The sequence below is a fragment of the Salmo salar genome, chromosome ssa05 (genome assembly GCF_905237065.1).
Source record: "Salmo salar chromosome ssa05, Ssal_v3.1, whole genome shotgun sequence".
Lineage (NCBI taxonomy): Eukaryota > Metazoa > Chordata > Actinopteri > Salmoniformes > Salmonidae > Salmo > Salmo salar.
Genome location: NC_059446.1, coordinates 25,275,933 through 25,286,854, shown reverse-complemented (window position 1 = coordinate 25,286,854; position 10,922 = coordinate 25,275,933). Strand labels below are relative to the sequence as shown.

Below are 10,922 nucleotides of genomic sequence, written 5' to 3'. Positions count from 1 at the left end.
GCCTCTGATACCATTAATAGCAAAGAACGTCCACATGTGAGGTTAAGCATGAAGACAAATGGGACAAGGATCACAGGGCATAACTCTTGCTCTGTTAAATGTAGTTATGATGGCGAGGAGAGGCACTTAAGAGGGGGAAATGACACACACCGAACACACTCACATTCCACAGACACTGTTGACACTGTGTTCACGGAGAGTGAAAAAGAAAGGAAGGTGATGTCAAGCAACATTTATTTTTATTGTTTTGGTTTAAACTTGACTAAGTTCGTCCAGGTCATGGGCAGAGAATGAGCAAATAAGTCAGGGACTGCACACAAGCTCCCTGCTGTAGTCGACCAGGTATATAGGAGCTGCAGAATGTCAACTTCACCAACCATTTGCAAAGCTAATATACCAGTTCCCAAGTATACATGAACGGTGTGACTGACTTGACTGCCAGTTCTGTGTAAAACCCACAACTGTTAAGCAAATGAAAGGTGACCTGCCATGACCTCCAGACACTGTAGACACAACAGATAGAGACCACTTAGGGACATTTCAGAGTCTCTTCACAGACACTGAAGAAACTCCCCCAATGTTAGAGAATTCCATCTTTCTAAAGGACAGGGGTCACCTGCCAGTGACCTGTTATCAATGGCCTGGCTCGCCCTCCAGAAGTTGTTCATCTGTTACGATACGTTTACATCTGTTCAAATGGTTGTGTGGCGGTTAGCTTCATGGGATCTCTAATGGATGATTTGGGTCTGTTGTGTTTTGGCGTCACGTCAAATCTGTATGGGGGATATCCATCGCCGAAAGCCGGTTGTTTGGCCTGGTCTGGATCGGTTCCTCTCACAGGTAGCACATCCTCCTCTTCCACCAAACCCCTGGGAATAGAAGAGAGGAAAGGGAAGAGGAAAAGATGGTCTGCTGAATACATACACAGTACAGTGTTCTACACTTCAGACCTAACATGACTAGCCTCCATAGAAACATGGCTAGCCTCCATAGAAACATGGCTAGCCTCCATAGAAACATGGCTAGCCTCTATAGAAACCAGTGGCGGTCAGTTCTGTTTATGATGAAAGAAGATTATTTTAATTAAATTTTTCATGAGCATGGCCTTATTTCTATTACAGCATATTGGATGACTGTCATTAATATTCTATTCACCCAGTTCAAAGTAACGTCGACAGGTTTAGGCTACTACATGATACTCAAATTGTCCCTATACCCATCATGGGGTTGCTACAACCTAGCCTATGAATGAAAGTTTACAACATAGGTGCATACAGGTCGAGATAAAAATTTGAGGTGACAGACAGTGACACATGGACAGACAGTGACACATTCAATACTGCCATGCACACTCTTGCCTGCATATAGCTTATCATTAGTCCAATAGTTGCAAACGAGAGTTTCTATTGGACAAATGCAGGTATTTTTATCCCTGTTTCGTTTGCTTCCATTTAAGAAAAGTTTTTCAACAGAATCTACGGAATTAATACACCCCTGATCACGCGTAAATACCGGGTTGTATTCCTTCTCTCCTCTATGCACTCTCCTCCTCTCAACTTTTCCCTTCGTTTGTGGACTTCAATGCACAGCACATCAGTTGTATGTGACCGGGCAAAAAAAAACGTTCCAAGCCAAACCATGTCATAACTGCTACACACAGCCTACATCGTTGTCACCATATTAGCTAAAGTAACATCCTAGTCAACATAGCTAATAGAACTAATGTGTTAGTAAACCTGCTACAATCATGCAGTAACATTACAGTGTTTAGTGAGTAAGAAGTTACACCGGTGGCAATAAATTAATAAAACCAAAAGCTTACCTTGACTTGGAAGAGTTCCAGTGTTGTGTTGGAAAGTCATAGCCAGCTAGCTGACATAGCATCCATCTGTTTGAGCAGGGTGTTTCAGTAGGCTAAACTAGCCAGCTGCATTTGCTAGCTAAGTAAGTGAAATGGAGAAGAAAAAAACGAAATCTCTCTCTCATTTTTGAAGAAATTAATTTGTTGAAAACCTTTCAACTATTGTCTTTCTCTTTGAGTCAGTTACTCACCACATTTTATGTACTGCAGTGCTAGCTAGCTGTAGCTTATGCTTTCAGTACTAGATTCATTCTCTGATCCTTTGATTGGGTAGATAACATGTTAGTTCATGCTGCAAGAGCTCTGATAGGTTGGAGACAGTCCAACGGAAGTTGTCATAATTATTGTGTAAGTCTATGGAAGGGGGTGAGAACCATGAGCCTCCTAGGTTTGGTGTTGAAGTCATTGTACCAAGAGGAGGTCGGAAGCTAGCTGTCCTCCAGCTACACCATGGTGCTACCCTACAGAGTGCTGTTGAGGCTACTGTAGACCTTCATTGCAAAACAGTGTTTAATCAATAAGGCTGAAAGTGACGGTGAGAATCTGGTTCAAATGGCTCGGTGTACAATTTACAGGTGACACTAGTGTCATTAGACTGTATACATTTTACAGGTGACACTAGTGTCATTAGACTGTATACATTTTACAGGTGACACTAGTGTCATTAGACTGTATACATTTTACAGGTGACACTAGTGTCATTAGACTGTATACATTTTACAGGTGACACTACTGTCATTAGACTGTATACATTTTACAGGTGACACTACTGTCATTAGACTGTATACATTTTACAGGTGACACTACTGTCATTAGACTCTATACATTTTACAGGTGACACTAGTGTCATTAGACTGTATACATTTTACAGGTGACACTAGTGTCATTAGACTGTATACATTTTACAGGTGACACTAGTGTCATTAGACTCTATACATTTTACAGGTGACACTAGTGTCATTAGACTGTATACATTTTACAGGTGACACTACTGTCATTAGACTGTATACATTTTACAGGTGACACTACTGTCATTAGACTCTATACATTTTACAGGTGACACTAGTGTCATTAGACTGTATACATTTTACAGGTGACACTACTGTCATTAGACTGTATACATTTTACAGGTGACACTAGTTTCATTAGACTGTATACATTTTACAGGTGACACTACTGTCATTAGACTCTATACATTTTACAGGTGACACTACTGTCATTAGACTCTGCTCTGCAGTATGGAGAGAAGAAAACATCTCAGATGTTCATTTCTTATTCATGGTTTTAATCACGGATGACAAAACAGCCCTGTAAAAAAGTGTTGGTGGACCAGTATTTAAAGAAGGCTACATTGGTGAGGCTGACTGTGTTGCGGGGCTGCTGACATTAACAGGCTGGATGATAAAGTGGCTTATTGTCCCAACAGTGTGAGGTCCCCCTGTCCATTCTAATGAGGCATTGTGTGAGGCTGCCTCTTCCTGAGCCACGAGGAAGTGTTCAGAGCAGCAGAGGGGTGAGCGAAGGGTTGTCCAAAGGTAGGGGGTCAGGAAGGGCAAAGTGCATCCTTCTACATACCAGGATGCCAGATGGTTGAACACAGACAGACAGACAGACACAGACAGACAGACAGACAGACAGACAGACAGACAGACAGACAGACAGACAGACAGACAGACAGACAGACAGACAGACAGACAGACAGACAGACAGACAGACAGACAGACAGACAGACAGACAGACAGACAGACAGACAGACAGACAGACAGACAGACAGACAGACAGACAGACAGACAGACACTTCTTCATGGACACCGGACAGGAAATTCCATCATGTTTTCTGGGACTGTCATAGGGCCTGTTTCCTGTGACCCGGATGACCTCGGATGTCAGGCCTTTGTTCTCAGGAATGTCTTAATATGGATATGGGGATGCCCAGGTGACATTCTGTCACCCATACTACGCACACGTTCACAATGTAGGGCTTCACAAATATTGTGAAGAAAATTTAAAATATTAGGTCAACATCACGTCATCTGAAGATGCTATTGTAATTGTAAAACTACAGAGAATATTATATTAAGGTTAGTCATGGTCTCTCCAAGTGTGCTTTTTCATGTGTTTTGGGTACATCATTTTCCTTCCTGAACAAGCCCATAAGTAAACAATGCAGGACCTCTCCATCTTTTTCACTACTACAGAGGCCTTGATGATCACACTGTACGTTATCTATTGTTGTGTATGGGGCCCTGTGGGTGAAACACATCAGTGAAAGGTCTCACCTGTAGGCAACGATCTCGATGTCCCGGGCCATCTTCTGACCCAGCAGCTCCTCGTAGTCCCCACACTGCTCCCTCATCTGGACCTGCAGGTCATGCTGCTGCTCCTGCCTCTCCTCAATACGACACTGAGAAGAAACAGAGAGATAAAGGGCCATGTTTTAATAACCACACTACCACTTATTATAAAGCCATGTACACTATGTATTGGACGCATTCTAAGTGGTACAGTGAGGGAAAAAGGTATTTGATCCCCTGCTGATTTTGGACGGGGCCATTTACCGTCAAATCTTGGGTGAGAACCTCCTTCCCTCAGCCAGGGCATTGAAAATGGGTCGTGGATGGGTATTCCAGCATGACAATGACCCAAAATACACGGCCAAGGCAACAAAGGAGTGGCTCAAGAAGAAGCACATTAAGGTCCTGGAGTGGCCTAGCCAGTCTCCAGACCTTAATCCCATAGAAAATCTGTGGAGGGAGCTGAAGGATCGAGTTGCCAAACGTCAGCCTCGAAACCTTAATGACTTGGAGAAGATCTGCAAAGAGGAGTGGGACAAAATCTCTCCTGAGATGTGTGCAAACCTGGTGGCCAACTACAAGAAACGTCTGACCTTTGTGATTGCCAACAAGGGTTTTGCCACCAAGTACTAAGTCATGTTTTGCAGAGGGGTCAAATACTTATTTCCCTCATTAAAATGCAAATCATTTTATAACATTTTTGACGTGCATTTTTCTGGATTTTTTTGTTGTTATTCTGTCTCTCACTGTTCAAATAAACCTACCATTAAAATTATAGACTGATCATTTCTTTGTCAGTGGGCAAACGTACAAAATCAGCAGGGGATCAAATACTTTTTCCCTAACTGTATGATAGTGTGGTTATTGGAATACAGCCATTGGGTATATGGGATGGGTGGATGGAGATAGAAGTTATTGGAATAGAGCCATTGGGTTTAAGGGATGGATGGATGGAGGTAGAAGCTGACCCTAACCACTAGTCTAGGGTCTGATATTTTGAGGATAGGGAAGGGTAAACTGTTCCTAGATCTGTGGTTAGGCTTGAGGGTTGTGTAAACCGTTCCTAGATCTGTGGTTATAATTGAGGTTAGCGTAAACTGTTCCTAGATCTGTGGTTAGGATTGAGGGTAGTGTAAACTGTTCCTAGATCTGTGGTTAGGATTGAGGTTAGCGTAAACTGTTCCTAGATCTGTGGTTAGGATTGATGGTAGGGTAAACTGTTCCTAGATCTGTGGTTAGGATTGAGGGTAGGGTAAACTGTTCCTAGATCTCTCTTACCTCCAGGTCAGCGATCTCCCCCACATTTGCTTCTCTCTTCATCTCAATCTCACCTCTCCAGCTCTGTAACCTCCTTCTCAAGCTCTACAATCTACACACACAGGTACAAACACACAGACACACAGGTACAAACACACAGACACACAAAACCAGAGATTCAGGTTCATGGTTGGAGGTAACATCATAACAACGTGCATCGGTATAAATGTAATTGATCCACATTCCATACTCATCGAGATGTGTGACTTGGCACAATCATTGTAGTTCATCTCTAGAGAAAATGGATCTGCCAATTTCATTCTAAACTGCACATTAAAAGCTCAAACAGAATACTCTCTTCTCTTCCAAACAAGCCACGCACACACGCACAATCCCAGCACACACCCGCCGCCCTGCTGTGAGTAATTACAGCAATCAGAGAAGTTCAACAATTAGCTGTCAGAGACGGATGATGAGGGTCCAGGCCGTCTGCTTCTCTTTCAGGTAGATCACAGGAGCTCCAGGCTGCATCCAGAACGACACCCTATTTCCTATTATAGTGCACTAAATCTGGGCTCTGGTCAAAAGTAGTGCACTATATAGGGAATAGGGTGCCATTTGCGAGAAAGACCCAGTCAGTCCTAGAACAAACATAGTGCTGCTGAGATCCCAACCTGGCCATCTCTCTTTTCTTTCCTTCTCTCCCTCTGCTTTCTCGCTTTGTCTGGCATGATAAGTGAGCCCTGGCTGAATGCCCTGCATGTGCGGGCAGAGGTGTGTCTGTCATCCCTATCAATGCCTGTTATACGCTATTATACACATCTCTAGGCTGAGCCTGACGGACCTCACCGCAAGCTGGTTTGTTTGGCCAAGTTGTGTCTGGGTGAGAAACCAGACCTGGGACATCCATCACAGCCGGTGAGAGAGGGATGAAGGGAGGGAGTAAAAGAGGAATGGAGGGACCTGTCCATCAGACTAGGTCCAGGCTGGACAGAGCGTGGGCTCGCGTGCTGCACATTAGGGAAGAGGAGATGGTGTTATGAGAGTGCGACTGCGGTTACCGAGGGGGACTGTTTATTTAAAGAGCTGGGGGCCACAACCACAGTAATGGCAACCAAACCTGTCACGACTTCCGCCGAAGTTGGTCCCTCTCCTTGTTCGGGCGGCGTTCGACGTCACCGGCCTTCTAGCCATCGCCGATCCACCTTTCATTTTCCATTGGTTTTGTCTTGTCTTCCTCACACCTGGTTCCAATTACATCAATTACATGTTGTGTATTTAACCCCTATGTCCTTGTCCGGAATTGTTTCTTGTTGTGCTTGTGCAATTTATGCTGGTGGATACCGGGTTTTGTTTGACCCATTTATTGATTGTTCTGTTTACGGTGGTTCTTATGTTTATTAAACGACACCGTTGTAAATCATTTTTCGCTCTACTGCGCCTGACTTCTCTGCCGCCAGTACGCACCATGCTACAAAACCGCCATGTTTGTCATCCCTGAATTCCCATTGGCTCACTCATCCTCCCTCCTCACCCGTGTAACTATTCCCCAGGTTGTTGCTGTAAATGAGAATGTGTTCTCAGTCAACTGGTAAAATGAGGGTTAAATAAATCAAATGGGCCGGTGTCGGCTGCAGTCGACCACTGATGATTACGGAGCGGCGAGCGGTTTACTAAGTTACTGTAGACTTAAGTCATTGACTGATTATATTAAGTGGTTTGGGGAGGGTTTAATTCTTGATTGATGGACTATAATGGAAAATTCCACCATTTCCTTGAATACTGTAAACTTAGTCATTGAGTAATTTAATGACTTGTCAATTACTGAGTGAGTCGTTGAGTTTTAGGGTGGTTCGAGACTAATTGTTGAATGACTGTACTGAGATTTTCTACCATTTTCTCAATGAAGCCTCTCTGTTGTGTGTTTCTGTGTCTCTATGAGGAGGGGGTGGATGTGCTAGATGTGACAGATGAGGGTCTATTTCTATTCTTCAGTTTGGGGTTGAAGTCTCCGGAGACACAGAGGAGAAATGTGAGAAGGTTCAGAAGTTGATGAAGAAGAAAGAGACAGGGAGAAAGAGAGAGTATTATGAAACGTATGTTAAATAATAATGGAAGGGGGGGAGAGAGAGAGAGAGAGAGAGAGGGGGGGAGAGGGGAGAGGGGAGAGAGAGAGCGAGAGAGGAGAGAGAGAGAGAGAGAGAGAGAGAGAGAGAAATCCGCCTTGAGACAGTGCATAATTCCTCTCATCTCCCAGTTGAAGTCTCGAAGAGTAAACACTTTTGTCGGCAGGGAAATCGCTCGCTTCATTCATTCGCTGTCACTCACGGAGAACTCATAAGGAGTGAACTGCCTTTTCCTCCCTAAACTTTACTGTCTGTGGGAAGAAGCCATTCACTTTCTACCAGTCCTCTTGATTTAGTGGCTGATGTTTGATTCTGAACTCATTGTGGGCTTTTCTGATTAGACGTCTAAAAAGTGTGAATTTACTAGAGAAAAAGAAGCTTGAGAGAGAGGGAGAGAGAGACAGAGAGAGACAGAGAGAGACAGAGAGAGACAGAGAGACAGAGAGACAGACAGACAGACAGACAGACAGACAGACAGACAGACAGACAGACAGACAGACAGACAGACAGACAGACAGACAGACAGACAGACAGACAGACAGACAGACAGACAGACAGACAGACAGACAGACAGACAGACAGACAGACAGACAGAGAGTAAAATCAACAGGTAGTGATTGCAGGGTGAACAATCAGGGAGAAAGAAAGGAGTCAAATCTGCAGGTTATGATTGTCTAAAAAGTAGGTGAATGCCAGAGAGAGAGGGAGGTTACTCACCAGTTTCTTCAGTTCGTTGACGTCTGTTATCAAATCAAATCAAATTGATTTATATAGCCCTTCTTACATCAGCTGATATCTCAAAGTGCTGTACAGAAACCCAGCCTAAAACCCCAAACAGCAAGCAATGTAGGTGTAGAAGCACGGTGGCTAGGAAAAACTCCCTAGAAAGGCCAAAACCTAGGAAGAAACATAGAGAGGAACCAGGCTATGAGGGGTGGCCAGTCCTCTTCTGGCTGTGCCGGGTGGAGATGATACCCCCAGACAGGGCCAAACAGGCAGGATATAACCCCACCCACTTTACCAAAGCACAGCCCCCACACCACTAGAGGGATATCTTCAACCACCAACTTACCATCCTGAGACAAGGCCGAGTATAGCCCACAAAGATCTCCGCCACGGCACAACCCAAGGGGGGGCGCCAACCCAGACAGGAAGACCACGTCAGTCTCAACCCACTCAAGTGACGCACCCCACCTAGGGATGGCATGGAAGAGCACCAGTAGGCCAGGCAGAGACAGCAAGGGCAGTTCGTTGCTCCAGTGCCTTTCCGTTCACCTTCACACTCCTTCGCCAGACTTCACTCAATCATAGGACCTACTGAAGAGATGAGTCTTCAATAAAGACTTAAAGGTTGAGACCGAGTCTGTGTCTCTCACATGGGTAGGCAGACCATTCCATAAAAATGGACCTCTATAGGAGAAAGCCCTGCCTCCAGCTGTTTGCTTAGAAATTCTAGGGACAATTAGGAGGCCTGTGTCTTGTGACTGTAGCGTACGTGTAGGTATGTACGGCAGGACAAAATCGGAAAGATAGGTAGGAGCAAGCCCATGTAATGCTTTGTAGGTTAGCAGTAAAACCTTGAAATCCCGCAGCTCTGGCAACCGCCAGCTCCTTTCCAGCTCCAACGGTGACAACAGCAACAACCACACCAGTTTCCCTGCACTCACACTGGAAACATATCAACATAGTCACTACCATTCATTTACTGCATGACACTCCATGAGTGTGTCTGATTAATGACTTTCCTAGGCGGATCACATTATTTTAGGCTGTACATATTCATAAGCAATACAACAACCACAAGTTGAAATGTCTATTGTCTTCCAGTTGTAGTATGCATGGGTTATTCAAGTGCAAAGAAGTCCTTATGTAAATCTTGTACTTTGTACCACCCAGACAGGGAGAATAATCTGTGTCCTGTACTTTGTACCACCCAGACAGGGAGAATAATCTGTGTCCTGTACTTTGTACCACCCAGACAGGGAGAATAATCTGTGTCCTCTACTTTGTACCACCCAGACAGGGAGAATAATCTGTGTCCTCTACTTTGTACCACCCAGACAGGGAGAATAATCTGTGTCCTCTACTTTGTACCACCCAGACAGGGAGAATAATCTGTGTCCTGTACTTTGTACCACCCAGACAGGGGGAATAATCTGTGTCCTGTACTTTGTACCACCCAGACAGGGAGAATAATCTGTGTCCTGTACTTTGTACCACCCAGACAGGGGGAATAATCTGTGTCCTCTACTTTGTACCACCCAGACAGGGGGAATAATCTGTGTCCTGTACTTTGTACCACCCAGACAGGGGGAATAATCTGTGTCCTGTACTTTGTACCACCCAGACAGGGAGAATAATCTGTGTCCTCTACATTGTACCACCCAGACAGGGAGAATAATCTGTGTCCTCTACTTTGTACCACCCAGACAGGGAGAATAATCTGTGTCCTGTACTTTGTACCACCCAGACAGGGAGAATAATCTGTGTCCTGTACTTTGTACCACCCAGACAGGGAGAATAATCTGTGTCCTGTACTTTGTACCACCCAGACAGGGAGAATAATCTGTGTCCTGTACTTTGTACCACCCAGACAGGGGAATAATCTGTGCCCCTTACCACCAGCAGGAAATAATCTGTGTCCTGTACATTGTACCACCCAGACAGGGGGAATAATCTGTGTCCTGTACATTGTACCACCCAGACAGGGGGAATAATCTGTGTCCTGTACTTTGTACCACCCAGACGGGGAGAATAATCTGTGTCCTGTACGTTGTACCACCCAGACAGGGGGAATAATCTGTGTCCTGTACTTTGTACCACCCAGACAGGGAGAATGATCTGTGTCCTGTACATTGTACCACCCAGACAGGGGGAATAATCTGTGTCCTGTACATTGTACCACCCAAGACAGGGAGAATAATCAGTCCCTGCCTTTGCTTCATACCTGCTGAGACCAATCTTAAACCCTCCCCTCATCCTAATTACATTCCTGGGATGCATCCCAAATGGGACCCTATGGGCCTTGGTCAAAAGTAATGCTCCAAAAAGGGAATGGGATGCCATTTGGGACGCAGTCCTGGTGAAGGGGAACAAATGAGACCGCAAATGAGTGGCAACGAGTGCAACGTGTACCAGAGTCAGCCAGAAAATCACACTTCAATCCCAATAGCAATCATTTGGGGATGGAGACAATGCACCTTGTGAGACAATAATGGAGGCCAGCAAGCTGTCCAGCTGGCAACAAACGAGGGAAGGAGGAGATAGGAGAGTGTAATTGTTACCGTAAAAACTGCTGTCAATTTTGGCCAAAGCCTCCACACACATCACACCACCTAGGAAGCACCCCAGCAGTTTGATTACGGACGTGACCTCACCAGGATG

General features: G+C 44.9%; 1 protein-coding gene across 1 annotated transcript in view; it reads right to left on the bottom strand.

Annotated features, from left to right (window-relative positions):
- Window positions 1-217: 217 nt before the first annotated feature.
- Window positions 218-10,922, bottom strand: part of LOC106604422 (neurofilament medium polypeptide-like) — an 11,170-nt gene continuing 465 nt past the window's right edge. Inside the window, exons 2-3 of the mRNA XM_045719403.1 lie at window positions 4,141-4,265; window positions 218-869 (exon numbers count right to left, since the gene is read on the bottom strand). Coding sequence (XP_045575359.1) covers window positions 683-869; window positions 4,141-4,265 — 312 coding nt within the window. The 3' untranslated portion in view covers window positions 218-682. The remainder of the gene's footprint in view (window positions 870-4,140; window positions 4,266-10,922) is intronic.